General features: G+C 39.0%; 1 protein-coding gene across 1 annotated transcript; it reads right to left on the reverse strand.

The window, feature by feature from the left end:
* Nucleotides 1-8,484: 8,484 nt before the first annotated feature.
* tent5ba (terminal nucleotidyltransferase 5ba) lies at nt 8,485-14,839 on the reverse strand. The gene is made up of 2 exons (XM_058747258.1): nt 14,427-14,839; nt 8,485-11,071 (listed from the first exon to the last, which is right to left on the reverse strand). Exons 1-2 carry the CDS (start codon nt 14,580-14,582, stop codon nt 10,046-10,048), a joined length of 1,182 nt encoding a protein of 393 aa, XP_058603241.1. The 5' UTR covers nt 14,583-14,839; the 3' UTR covers nt 8,485-10,045.

Consider the following 14,839-nt stretch of genomic DNA (forward strand, 5'->3'; position numbering starts at 1 on the left):
CAGACTTCACATGAGAACCATGTGTGGGGCGAGACGACAACCAACGGAGCATCTCTCCAGCCAATCGCCCCACCTGAGAACATCTGGCCCTGGGCAGAACAACCCGCAGCTTTCATCTGGCCTTGAGAAGCGAGGGGGTGGAAAGAGTCAGTTTCTCATACTGTAAATATGGAGAGTCTCGGACAGCTCACTGTTTCCTCAAAGCGTCATCTGCATTAGTGTATACTTTATCTGTAGGGATCATGCACGGCTTTGCCATCTTTTGCTATCCATCCTCATGCAAAGTAACGGTCTCAACCAGAATCACCAAAACTGTTCTCAGATCAGCGTTCATACTTGCCAGCACCTGTCACGACAGTGAGCTTATTCAGAAGGAGTCTATCCTAAACGGCTGGGATGGATGTGTCCCGTTTATTTTAAGCTCTGTCTCTCAGGATGTTAGGTTGGACAGCAAATGTTGTTTCTACATTTTAAGAAAGGTTCTGCCAAGTGCCCCAAGACTGGCCATGTAGCCTGCTTGAATACCACGTAGCCATTAAAGATACAACAGGGGCTCATTCACACAAAATGTGTATTCATGCAAATGAGGAAATACCAAAAAAAAAAAAAAAAAAGCTAGGCGCTTCCTATATTCCTGAATTGAAAACAGCCATATTTATACTGCTATATTTAGGGTTCTTCACCAATTCTATAAAAAAAATCGGGAATCGAATGATTTTCGTGGTTCCGTTCAGAGTTCACCAATGCGGATGGAACACTAAATAAATACTGTGAAGCACAACCAGTAATGTCCAATTCCCAACCTCACAACTCTTATGAGCCAGTGTTTTTTAGAGAAATTATAACATACATTGCTGTGCGACAAGAGAGGTCTGATTCCTGAGCTAATGAGCTGGTTCTTTTTAGTGAATCAATAACATACAGCACAACCAAGTCTGATTCCCAAGCTTTATTTTCCTGAATCAAATGCATTGAGCACAACCATTGAAATCTGATTCCTGAATGAAAGACTGTTTTGTTCCACAAACACTTATGAATCATTAGTTATCTGAGTCACTTACTGAATCACAAGTCATCCATTTCGTCATGTGAACAACAGTGAACCAAGAACTGATGGTGTTACATGTGTCAGGCTTTAGAAACCTAGATTAGTGCAGTTACTGACTGGTTCTTTGTGTGACAATTTGTAATTAAAGAGTCAGCAGGATTTTATAAAAAATAAAAATAATAAAATAAAATGAAAACATTTGTAGTTAAAATAAAGGTCACTAATATACCCCCTCAAAATTAAAAAAAAGAATTGTAAATAGAACTGTTAATAAACCACCGGAATTGAAATGATTAAATTCTGAAAGATTCCCATTCCCGGCTATTTTTAGGAGTGTAGCACCCTGTAATTTTGTTGTTCCAATTCAAACGGACTGCCTAGGCAAGCAGAATGAGTGAGCATTTGCCCTTGGCTCCTAGCGGCCCATCCTCTGCCAGCACTGCACAGTGTCCAGTCAGGCCTACAGTAGCACCTAAGCTAGGCCTGTGTTTGGTTTGGGAGCAAGGAAGTGCGGTGGGGCAGTAGGATTTGGTCTGGCCGGCATCGCCCTCCCCTCCCCACCTGCAAAAAACTCCAGAGGGCTGCGGCCTAGACACTGCTGCCATTCAGCTGCCCCGCGTGCAGGGGATAAAGTTGGGATTGTTTGTCAGCGGACTGCAATGTGAGGAATGCAGAGCTCCAATTCCCCTCTGGGAAAGGAACATCGAAGGGTGGACATTCCGTCCTTTGCTCTCTCTATCTAACTCTCCTCTCTCTCTCCAAATCACCATTTTTTTTTCCTCAGGAATGATCCATTTACCACATCCAGCAGCAGCCTTAATCATAATGGCTGTGACTGAAGTGGAATAACAGATCGGATCTCTCCCTGGTGAGCTATTCTGAGTTCCTAGCAACAGTGAGCTTAGAGGCCCACGAGCCCCTTCACATGAGGATTCCATATCCACAGTCCACCCCACTGGCATTTCCTAGCGCACTCCATCATTCCCTGTGACATCACATTCCTGTCACATATTCACGCAATTTCCTCCTTGTATAAACCTGCTGTCCTCCCAGCACCACCGGCTTTGCAGCTTGACATATGGGACCGTCAACAAGGGGCGACGTCCTTAATGAATATGTTCCTGAACTACACAAACTCAGTGAAAGGCTTCTGCTGAGATTTTTAAAACTCTCTTTGATGTTTCTCCTCACAAATGAGCCCACAGATCTGCAATGAGAGGCTGATACGAGGAGAACTTTCTTTCTAACTTGTTTAGAGACCACACAGCCCATAAAGAAAGATGGTGCCTGCTCACATTTGTCGGCCCACCCGGGCCAGTCCAGTGATTTATCCCAGCGGTAGCATGTGTTAACCTTTAACTTTCATTGAATGATGTCACTTTATGACAATCATGTGACTACCAAAACAGTTTAATTAAAAACACCTACTGAAGTCTGACTACATCTGCTCTTCTGGCCAGCTGTGCACTCACATGGTTCAAGAAAACCACCACTGGCACGCTTGCTCCACCAAGACTCAAAGGCTGGAGGACACATTATTCCAGGTGCTTGCAAGGTCATGGCCATTTCACTATATTGGAAGATAATTGGAGGATCCAGCTCCCTCTTCTCAGCTCTACATGTTGCCTTATATTACACACTCATCTATGACATTTAAGAGCTCTGTTCCAAAACCTAGCGATCGAGTTGCCTATACTACCTATAGCAGCAGATGTCTTCAAAGGTAGAATCCTAACAGTCACTGCACCTCACAAGTGACTGATTTGAAATGCTCTGTATATGTTCTGTGTCAGCTGCGCCACACGAATACGTTGTTTTCATTCAAATCAAAGCATTAACAACATAGAAATCGTATCCGCATACGCTGTTTACGTTCAGTGGATACTCTCTAAAATGGTGCTAGGGTGACGCGGAGGAGACGAATTGTTGAATAAAGTCATTATTTCTGTTTTCTTTGCGTACAAAAAGTAATCTCGTAGCTTCGGAAAATTATGGTTGAACCCCTGATGTCACATGGATTATTTTACCGATCTCCTTACTACATTTCTGGACCTTGATCGTGGTAATTAACTATGTCTATGGAGGGTCAGAGAGCTCTCAGAATGCATAAAAAATATCTTAATTTGTGTTCCGAAGATGAACGGAGGTCTTACAAGTTTAGAACTACATGAGGGTTAGGTTTTGGAACAGAGCTAGAGGGGATAAAATAAAGGGGATGATTTATGGTAATGTCAGATGCTGCTCCTGGTGGCACTGCTGACAGATAACGCGCGTAATTGCGATGCGTAAGACGTGCAGTCAGACACATTTAGAACCCAATGACGTACAAAAACTGAGCTGTGTAACTAAAATAGTCTGAATTCACATACTTTGGTAAAGTATATTTTAGGCCCTAAGGCATCCTAAGTGCACACAAAGGCTGTTCCAGTAGCAATTTTAAAACAGCACTGCTGTCAGCCTATCATTCACAGAAAAGCTACTGATATATAAAATAAACAAATCAAAATTGTCTGTCAGGAACATTAACAGATGTTCAAACTTGACCCGCTGTTGTATAGCCTATCTACAGTATGTCTTGCAGCACTTCGTTCAGTAATGCCACTGATTTAATAGCAGAGGCTCAGCGGATAGACGTCTGGTGCGGCTGTGCTGACTGTGGGAGTTTTGAGAGTTGGGCAACTCTGCCAAAGGGTTCACTGCCTGTGCTTTATGACCCGAGTCAACTCATGCCAGACCAAAGCCATTTAAGTGAGTAAATAGCCTATCAATATCCTTCCTCCCTCGCCGGTTTGCTGTTAACTCTCATTACACAGACCACACATGACCAAACACACATGCAGATGACCAGACCTCCTGTAGACATCAAAACAGCCCACATATGACATCTACTTAATATCTGGGGTCATAGTGAGATTTAATATGACCACACTGTGTTATTGCCTAGAAATATCATTAACCACTGACTATTAAGCATATTTTAATGGGCTGACCTGAGTTTAATGCTAGCCTATGTTTTTTTCAGAGCTGCTTTTACAAAAATTAAATAAATAAATGTTATCAAATTAAATTTGAAAAAAAAAAATAGACTAAGCAATAGACTGTCCTGAGTTTAACTTTAAATATGTTTTTACAAAATAAATTAATAGATACAAATTTCAAAAACGTATAAAAATGTTATTATTAGTGGTGGGCATAGATTAATTTTTTTTAATCTAGATTAATCTCACTGTAATCTTGGAATTAATCTAGATTAAAATGGCTCATTTGAATTCTGCCAAGTAGATCAGAATAAGTTCACTACTAGTAGTAAACAACTAGCAGTCATCAAGAATTTAATATTGATAATAACATTGAAGACATTGTATGATTATGCCTTAAAGATAAGGTTTTAATAGTTTTAGTAGTAGTAGCCGTTCTGCCCAATGTCTTCAAGTGAAACCGAACTTTTATTTTGACGGGTTGCCGTGAGGATAGTCTTTCTCAAATGAAACGCTCGAATGCTCATGAAGTGACTCTCAGAGCAGTTCTGGAGATGTTGTTCATGTATTTATGTCCTCATTTAGTGAGACGACAGGCGTTAATATCGCCGCAAGCGTCACGCGGTCTTCTGTATGAGTAGTGAACAAACCCGCGTCTGCGCCATACATTAACACAGAGACACACAGAAGTCATATTTAAATAGGCGTTTTGCGGCTTAATATTTACTAATAGGAGTGGGAGTGTGCTCACTTGTGTGTGTGCGCCACGTTTGTTTGTGTTTGTGTGTGTGTGTGTGTGTGTGTGTGTGTGTGTGTGTGCGAACCGGGCGGAACTCCGCTGTGCGCGCGATACAGAGGGCGCGACCATGTAACGTAGAGACAGAAATGACTTGCCGATTTCCATTGGGAAGCTTCTTAAAATAAATTTTCCTGAAGCAAACCCGGCGGCTTCATAGCTGCATCCATGTTAGCACGCATACACACAGGTTCAAGACTGTTCTCGCCCCTACAGTGCAATTCGGCTAGGTATACATCCGCTAAAATATCAAGGTGAAAGTCATCATAGCTTGCGTAGTATAGACCCAGCTCCCAACCCAACTTTGAGAATAGATTAACGGCGATATTTTTTTTATCGCCTATAAGAGTCTCACGTTAATGCAGCACGTTAACGCCGATAACGGCCCACCACTAGTTATTATTAAACTTATTTAAAATAAATATGAAAATGATCAAATATTAAACATTATTGTAATGTTACCTTGTAACTTTAAGGCACAGAACCATAAGGAAAAATAGCCTCAACGCATTATAATGAGTGACCTACCTTTTGTGATCTGTACATCTTCAAGTTACAACTTTATAGCATTCCTTTGAAGAACGGAACTTATTTGGTTTCTTGCTATTGAAAAGAGGCTCGCCCTGTTCATTTTTCCATTCTTTTCTCTGCCCTGATTCAAATGACGAAACATGTGATAACTTTGTTTTTGCCCCCTGAGGCTTCAGTGCACATATCATGCATTCCAGTCATGAATTTATGGTTTCACCGCTGTTTCTCCAACAATTTTATGGATACCTATTTCAGTGATGGTCGGTTTATAACAGTGGTGTTAGGTTTGACGCAAAGATTTAATGTTAAAATGCTCCATTTATACTGAATGGAGCAATGGTGCTTGAGGGGAAACTTGTTTTTATGGTTTGGTGTTGAAGGTGTGTGATCATTTAGAATGAATTGGAAACCGCTTTTAGATGTTTTAGACAGGTTATAATTTGAATTCCTCATAATGGAGATTGATTCAGCCAGTTGTGTGTCACACAGCATCAGAATCATCATCTCAGACACTGCTTTGAATGTTGCAGACGTTTTAATTTGAATGGCTCATTAATGGAGACCGAGTCATTTTTACTAACACATCATTAAAACCATTAGTTGTAACTGTGATTTAACTCTACACTTGGCATGAGATCACTGTCAATAGGACTGCACAAGCTCAAGAATATTATCCAGGGTGAGTATACGTCTGACTCTCTCAAATAGAATAAACACATTCATTAAATTTCAAAATTGAATTTGTGTTCTTTCCGTAGGTCACACTGAGGTTTATAAATGCCATGAACAGCAGGGAATATTGCACTTGCCCTGTGTTGCGCCGGCTGTCCGGTTGACCTGCCCTCAGTGATTCAAGGATGAAGACAAGGAGCGTCATTGTTCCAGGGGAAACAAGGCAGACAGGTATGACTCACACACATGGATGTTATTGGCATGGACAGAGGAGAAATATTTCCCAGCCCTACCAAAATATTAAACATCATATTCATTTTCCATTAAAGTTCTTCATTTTTACAAGAGGCACACACTCTTGGGCAAACACATTTTGCTGTGTAGAATAAACAGTTTACCCAAAATGTATCTAGACTCTTTTGGACATTTAAGTCTGACAAAATATCTGAATGTTGTTGCACAGACACAAAATATCAAACCAAGTGGCATTTTACAATTTCTTTTAGCCAAATAATGTCAAAGTGATTTTTAGTGGATGTATGAAGTTGATGTAAACGTCTATTTAAAGTTTGTGGTCGGTAAGATTTCTTAATGTTTTTGAAAGTATAGTCTCTTATGCTCACCAAGACTGCATTTGTTTGATAAAAAAAAATGCAGTAAAAACCAGGGATGTCAAACTCAGTTCCTGGAGGGCCGCAGCCCTGCACAGTTTAGTTCCAACCCTGCTCCAACACACAAACCATGTAGTTTTCAAATAAGCCTGAAGGACTTGATTAGCTACATCTGGTGTGTTTAATTAGGGTTGGAGCTAAACTCTTCAGGGCTGTGGCCCTCCAGGTACTGAGTTTGACATCCCTGGTAAAAACAGTTATATTGTGAAATATTATTGCAGTTTAAAATAACTGTTTTCTATTTTAAAATAGTGTTAATAAATGTAATTTATTACTATGATGGCAAAGCATTACATTACTCCAGTTTTCAGTGTCACATGATCTTTAAGAAATCATTCTAATATGCTGATTTGGTGCTTATAAACATTTTATTATTATCAGTGTTGAAAACAGTTAATATTTTGTAGAAACTGCGATGCATTCTTTTTAGGATTGTTCAGAATTTGAAAGACAGAATTTTTTAGTAACACTAAAAAGTCTGTACTGTCACTTTTGATCAATTTAATACATTCTTGCCAAAATCCAATTTAATTAATTTTTTTAATTAATTTTACTGACTCCAAACTTTTTGACAATAGTGAAATCCATTATTTGAACTTTTCACAACTGTTTCACAATCTTACCAATATATCCATTGTCGTATCCTTTAATTCCAAACAAGCTTATTTTTATTGAATGTTTGAAAAGTGTGTTTGTTGTTTAATTTGAAATGTGGTCTTGGAGTCCAACTTTTTTGGGGTCAATGTGTCACGATAGCCACAGATGTTCAGAATAACATCATATATGACATATTATATTGCCATTTTGTGCCATAAAATGATATTGTCGTGAGAGTCCTCATAGATGAGGTGTTGTCCTCATTTTGAAGGCATCTGTATTAAGTTACCGGTTTTATGTTATATACTTTTGTGAACACGATTCAGTTTTTTATGACATTTTATACTTTTTCATTTCTAATTTAACTTACTGCTTTCATCTGCAGTTACACTTGGAGGTTAACATAAAAGGGTAACAAAAACGGTTAGAGTTACAGATAACAGGTGTAGATAACAGAAAATAGCTAGATATAAATTACATCATAGGCTAAATAACTGTCACAGCTTGTTGCTTCTTGTCCAAAACATGTCTCAACATGTTCGAGCATGTCCTTATATATCCCTGCATGTCTGTGTTTCAAGTCCCACTGAATTAAACAGCACTACCTCATCCCAAGCCACTGTCTGAGTTTTGCCAGTGACACTGTTTGCACTGGGCCAGGACATTACACATGGTTTACCAACGGCTGTGTTTTTCTTTAGGGTTCCTTAGTCTTTTAACTAGGCGGGTTTATTTATAATTTGAGGCCTAACATGAGGGAATAAGTAGAGTATTATTCCCCAGTTGTTCTACTTCAGCTTTATGACAGTAGTTGCTCCCCTGATGCCTTTTGAATAGAGAGGGCCAAAAATAAAAAGGAAACCTGACCTGTGTCTCTCTCTGACACACTGCAATGAAATATCACCTTCACTTAAAGGGATAGTTCACTAAAATGTAAATTCTGCCATTATTTATATGCATACACATACTTTTATGTCATTACAAAAATATCCCACTGTTCTTAAAACATCAAAATATCCTTTTCAAAGCATACATTGTTAATAAGTTTACTTTTTTATTCCATTGTCAAGTAAATCTCTCTAAAATAAATTTATAAAAAGTGTAAAAAAAAATCAAATAAAAATCATAATTATGCTTGTCGTAAAAGACTTCATATTTATTCATTTATTCATCTTATGAATTTATTCAATTCATAAAAATACATGTTGGAAAACAGGCCATAGTATTTTTAAGGATGCTTTTTCACTCAGAATTGCAAGAACATAAGTCAGTCAGAGGAGCCCTTAATAAAAGTGAAACATCCATATTCTCATACACTCCTAAAGTTTGTAAATAGATTTTCTAAATAGGTAGTTTATTTATTGATTCCCAAAAGGCAATGGCACAAAAAGGCTCAAGAGCACAATGGTGAAAGGAGAATTCATGGATCACCCCTTACAGAAACCAGTCTAGACCAATAACTATTACAAGAAAGTTGATGAAAGAACCTGAACCAAAGAATGAATCTGTTGCAGTGACATTCAAATGAAATATTTAAGTCTATTTAAACTTATAAGCATAAAGCAATTAACAAAATTGTAAATTACAGTATATAAGTCTACTAATCAGTAGTAATTATCTTGAACATCACATCCCTAGATCTGATAGCTTACATCACAATACCAGCTCCTTGATGTTTACAAAAACAATGACATGGATATGGCATTATGAAAGGAAATGGGATTCTATCTCCAGGGGCAGCATGGGTGGGTTAACAAAACAGCCTTTGTCTGTTACCTTTAGTGTCAAACTAAAAGAGAGGCCATTGTGCTTTAGAAAGGATCCTTATGGTTCATGTCCTGGAACTGCAATGGATCCATTTCCTCGGATTAAGAGTCAGCACACATCCAGACCACAACACTGCTACACTTGCAGTTTCACCTCTTATGCCTCATGATAAATGTTCCATTGATAAAGAAAATCCTTACCATTTGCAATTATTTTGCAAAACACCAACACAAAGGGAAAATAAATACATGCTTGAATATGAACAAATTAGGTTGTCAAAACCTACCACCACAGCTTCAAAAGGTAAAAGATGTCTAGAACACATGAAGTTGGGTTTTGTGCTTTTTTTAATCACGTGGAAATACATGCCTCCATCCCTGAAAATAGAGTTTTACAATTAACAAGGAGACAGAAAAATGGTTTTAGAAAGCACAGGTCTCACTTTTCTTGTACAATGTTTTTAGGCACTTGGAATTACAACAGCAAACATTCCTTTCTTTTTTAACATCGAAAATAATATCTTTGGTCCTTAAAAAAAAACCAAGAAGCAAAACAGAGTTTGATTGAAACCACAGTCTGGCAAAAAAAAAACAAAAAAAAACAAAAAAAACACACAACCATATATAGCTTCACAATGTAGAAACACAGCCTTCTTTCCCCACTTACATAACCTGCGAGAGTTTAACTGAATCTATAATGAGTTTAAGAAAAGAAAAAACAACTTTTTCCTGCTACATGTGAAAAAGATCTTCATCCTCTCTGCAGAACAGAATACGTAAGGATTGGCTCAAATCAGACATACAGCAGTGAACAGTCATTCTATACATGTCACATTTAGCATAAAAACAATTGCCATTGTTTTGAAAAAGCTCCTATACGTCCATTTGGAAAACAAAAACAACAAACAGTTTATATATTCACTTGCTTGCATATCTTCTTCACCACATGGGAAGATACGAGGGCTGAACTCTATTTTTATCAGAGGTCAGTTGCAGGGCAGCCATGTCGGATAGGAACTACTGCAGGTGTGCACCAGCGGCTGCACGTGAGCGATGTAGTAGTTACTGAAGTTGATGTCTCGCACATATGGCGCCGGCTGGTAATAGCATGTGACGTTGGTAACCGTGGGGATGGCGTTCTGTTCAGCCAGCACCCTCAGTGCGAGCATGGAAATAAGATTTAATGTCTGCCGTCGTTCGTGTCCCATCAAGCACACCGTACTCTCATTGACCACATGGTATAATGTGACCAGACAGTCATACCGTTTGTGCTCCATTCCGGCAAAGTGATTCTGCAGGTACGCCTCCAGCTTTCGCTGCTGTTCGCCTATGTCCGGAAAGTCAATGAAGAACCGAGAGCACATGTACCGCTGGAGCGATTTCATCTCCGCTTCCGAAGTCGGCCGAAACCCTCGAACCAAAAGGTGGCAGTATTTTAAAAGCCCGCCTCCTCGGATCTCCTCAGGGTTTCTCGTAGCGATGACCTTGTTGCAAAGATGGCCGAGAGCTTCCTCGAAATCCCCGTACACGCTCTCGCCCAACACCGTCGGGTGAAAGCACTCCGACATGGGCGTCTCTGAACAGCGGTCGAACAGAAGGAGGGAGTCCAAGGCTATCTGGAAGGAGTCCACACTGAACTCAAATTGGCGCCGGAGAGAGTCCACAAACTTAAGCTCAACATTCTTGCCGGTGTTGTTGGAGAGCGAAATGAGGCTCCAGCGGTCGCTGTCATTGCAAACCTTCACCAACTTCTGAACGTAAGCCTCCTTCAGAGTAAGTGCTGAGATTCTCTCCTTGCTGACGCCCTCGGGTAGGAAGTCCAGCAGGCTGTCGAGAACCACATCCTTAACCACACGGAAGGCCTGGTCATCTGACAGTGAAACGCCAAATATCAGGTCCAAGTCCTTGTACCCGAGCCCCGTGTCCTGGTGCAGAACGTGACTGGCAGCAGAGCCGTTCAGCCTCACATCTCGAACAGCGATGCCTCGCTCCTCCAAACGTGCTCGAACCACCTGCAGAAATAGGTTTAGGATCAGAGATTAGAGTTTCTTTTATTTATTGGTCAATATTGGATGCATTTTTACATTTAGATGACATTGGTGTCCATATAACCCTCACATAAAGTGAATCGTTAAAACTCAATTAATATTAATTTCTCATACTGTACTTTATAATCTTGTAATGTCTAAATTCACTTGTTGTATTTAATTTTAGTGCTTTGATTTGAATTAATTTAGACAAAACCAGTTAGCAGTTATCCAGCTTCTGGTATTAATCATAAATTAAATATCAGTAACATACAACCACTGCTTGAACAAAAACACTGGCAAACAGAATACCACACCAAGCACTTCCTTATCTGAACAATCTGAGGATACTTTGTTTTGCCACCACTGCAATTAGATAATTACCTTATTATCTAAAAATCCTAATAAGACATCATTTTATTAAGCTGTTGTTGACTCAAAAACAGCTTACGTAACAGATTTATTGCATTTATTCTTCCTCACACTGTGAGCAACACCTGAGAATCACAGTTGGTTTATAGTCAGTGATCATTAACACATCAGTTCACAGCCGTTACCAGTTACTGTCATTTTAACATTTGTCTCTTTGTTGCTATGATTCAAGCTGTTGTGACATAGAATAATGTCTCCAACTAAACCACACCTGAAAGAATTTGAACCTGCCACATGCACACATTTACTGTAATTGGTCTATTTTTTTTAAAGGTGTTAATCTTTTGTGCTGTGCCTTTATATGCAAATTGGAAGTTATTATGTATACACTTCGAGAAATAAAATCTCAACTCACCAAGTAAACTATTAGGTTTAAAATCTTCATTTTACTTTGATTTTTTCCACTAGCATCTCCATTATGTTCCCAGTAAATATTTTCATGCATAAACTTGAGCTAAAGCTCATCATAAAGATCGGTATTAATCAATTTATATGGAAAGTGCAGTGCATTCACAGAGACTCACTTGGGAACATGCTGCACAACATTCTAGAAGGCAGAGACTTATACAAAACTGCCTCGCTTATGAATATAGATAGAGGCAGTTGTAAGATTTCACATTCATATGAAGGTCTCAAATACTGAATGTGAAATCAGGATCACATTCATAAAGGTCTAATTCAATAAAGGCAAAATTATGGATTTTGGCACAGACCACATTTCATACATGCCAAGCAGATTTGTATGCTATTTATATTGTTTTGCAACCGTTCAGAGATTAAAATGCGCTTAAATCAAACTCATTATCTCTGTCCTGAATGCACGTAACCTTCATTTTCCACAGCTCTGTCAGATTAGTGTCAATCAGATCACCTACCCTCGCTCCTGTCAATCAAATCATTAGCCTTCTATTTTTACACATTAGGTCAGACTGCAGCAATTGACCAAGTGAACGCAGTGAAAATATGCATGACGCGCGTCTGTACACATGCCAAGAACACATTATACAGTGTTACAGGTTTGCAGCACATTGATTAATAAAACTACAATATGGCAGAGTGCAATTTATTAATCCATAAAGGGTGTGATTTGTTTAAACAAAAGGCAAAAGTAATTTACTTTATTTAATAATAGACTATTGTTCTGTATTAACATCAATCAATGGGGTTTCAAAAATTTTGCCACTGACAAACAAAAACTCAATGTTTCTTCAGTTTCCACCAAAGGCTTGAGGGCTGAACCGGATCGCCTTTCAACTAGTGAATATTATGATATTAAGATGACGCTAAGTCAGGTTCGCAGTTGCATTCAAAACCTACATTTTATAGTTCAAGAGTACATCACAGCCTAGAACACAAGGTGCAAATGTGCAATCAAGACACAATTATAAAGATAATGAAAACAGCCACAAAGCCCATGTAATGAGATGGTGCCGTGGCAAATCATTAGGGTTAAGGAAAACGAGGAACAGCAAATGAGCAGCCATCTTTTGTCAATTTTGCAATGGCATGTGGAGGCTGTGTAATAAAACATCAAAGTTGGTTTTTACAGGTTTTCCATTAAATATAACGGGCTTCCTAGTTGGTTTTATTGACAGGACATTACTATCCGTTCAAACCCAGGCAGATGGAGTATTATGAAACAGAGCCTGACCACTCATTACTGTCCAGCAGAACTGGATCAAAGGAAGGGAAACTGTCAGATTCCACAGTTCATAGTTACTTTGTGTCTTCATATAATTAGAACCAATAGGGGCCAATCTTAGGCCAATTTTTAGGATCTAAGGCATGTCACTGTGTAAAGCGATCACAGCATCTGAGAACACTGAAATAAGAGATAACAGATGTAGATATGACTGACGGACAACTTCCCTCACACTGCTGCCATATGGGATCATATACATGAAACGCTGAAGCTTAAACACATTTCCTGTGCAACTGCAAGAGCATTCTCCCTAAAGCACTTAAAACAAACCCTCTCTTGTTGAGTGAAGCAGTACTGAAAGAAGTGATCTGGAGAAAAGATCAATATCTGCTTGCATGTGTAGATGCAAGCCCACACTGCTTGTGTATGAGAACAAGAATTATTTTCATTGAAAAAGGAGGCATTGATGCAGGTTATCACTGGACTAGCTCAAGCAGTGTTACATTGCATGGGATTAGGGTCGGTAATGAGTCACACTCAGTGTAGTTTTCGTGAGAACGTCCAAGTCATTAACAACTCTTAAATTTGCCAAGTGCACAGTTTTCTGTATCTGCTGGAGGGCCAAAGGCTAAGAATGTTTTGCTTATCCTTGGAGGGGGGAGGTTCTAGTAGCCTACTTGTAGTCCCCATCGGTATTAGTATCTATTCCAGCTTTACTAGTATGCATAAGACACTAGTATCAGTTTCAGTTACTAGTTCGAATTAGTTTTTACTTTATAGATCAGATTTAAATGTTATTAGTACCAGTACACTGAAATGCACAATAGTGTTTTATAATGTATATTTATTTAGTACAGGGACATCTGTAATAGATACTAGTTACTATTTTAATAGTTACAAGAAAGTAAGACAAATGCTATTAAATGAAAAGTTAACAGTAAAATTGGACTAAGTACTGACTGCAATACATAATAGTCTGAAACAAATAGATGATACGGACTTGAATACTAAGTAGGCCTACTAACGAAAAATAATTAACTGTTAGTGAAACTGAAATAAGAAATGCAGCTCACTTTTGGATTATTTACTAGTGATTACAAAAGTGACAAAGTGATACTAGTTTTAAGTAATGCATTTTAAAGCAATCTAGCCATATGTATATCACTATGAAATACAAAAGAAATAAAGGTCAAATATTATAAAGACGGTGTATAACTAACGGTTGTAGTGCTGAAAGCGTATTCAGTGATGTGCATTCATACTAACCTGAACAATCTGTCGCGGCTGAACCGAAAGCGTCGGGAAGTTTCCACGTCCGTGAACTGGAACAGTCTCGCCAAGAATAGAGTCCAAACGTTGCACCTGCTCCCAAGATAACACGCAAAACCGCCGACACTGCTCTGACACATCACCGGAGGACATGGCGATGGAAAGAACAACCAGCTTAAAAAGGCAAAAACTTCTGGTCTACTCCCGCACAGATACCGCTGTCTCTCCAAACAGATGAAGTTCCTACGCAAACTCGTTTGTGAAAAGCTCAGTTATTTCACAGTTGCACTCGTTTTCAGCTTTATATAAATCGACACGGTTTGCGTGGTCATCCAGCTGCGCTCGTGATTCACTATTCCCAATCCACGCACGACCAAGAGCTACGTTAAGTATTGCAGTTATGCTAGAAA

This window comes from Onychostoma macrolepis, chromosome 16 (assembly GCF_012432095.1).
Source record: "Onychostoma macrolepis isolate SWU-2019 chromosome 16, ASM1243209v1, whole genome shotgun sequence".
Lineage (NCBI taxonomy): Eukaryota > Metazoa > Chordata > Actinopteri > Cypriniformes > Cyprinidae > Onychostoma > Onychostoma macrolepis.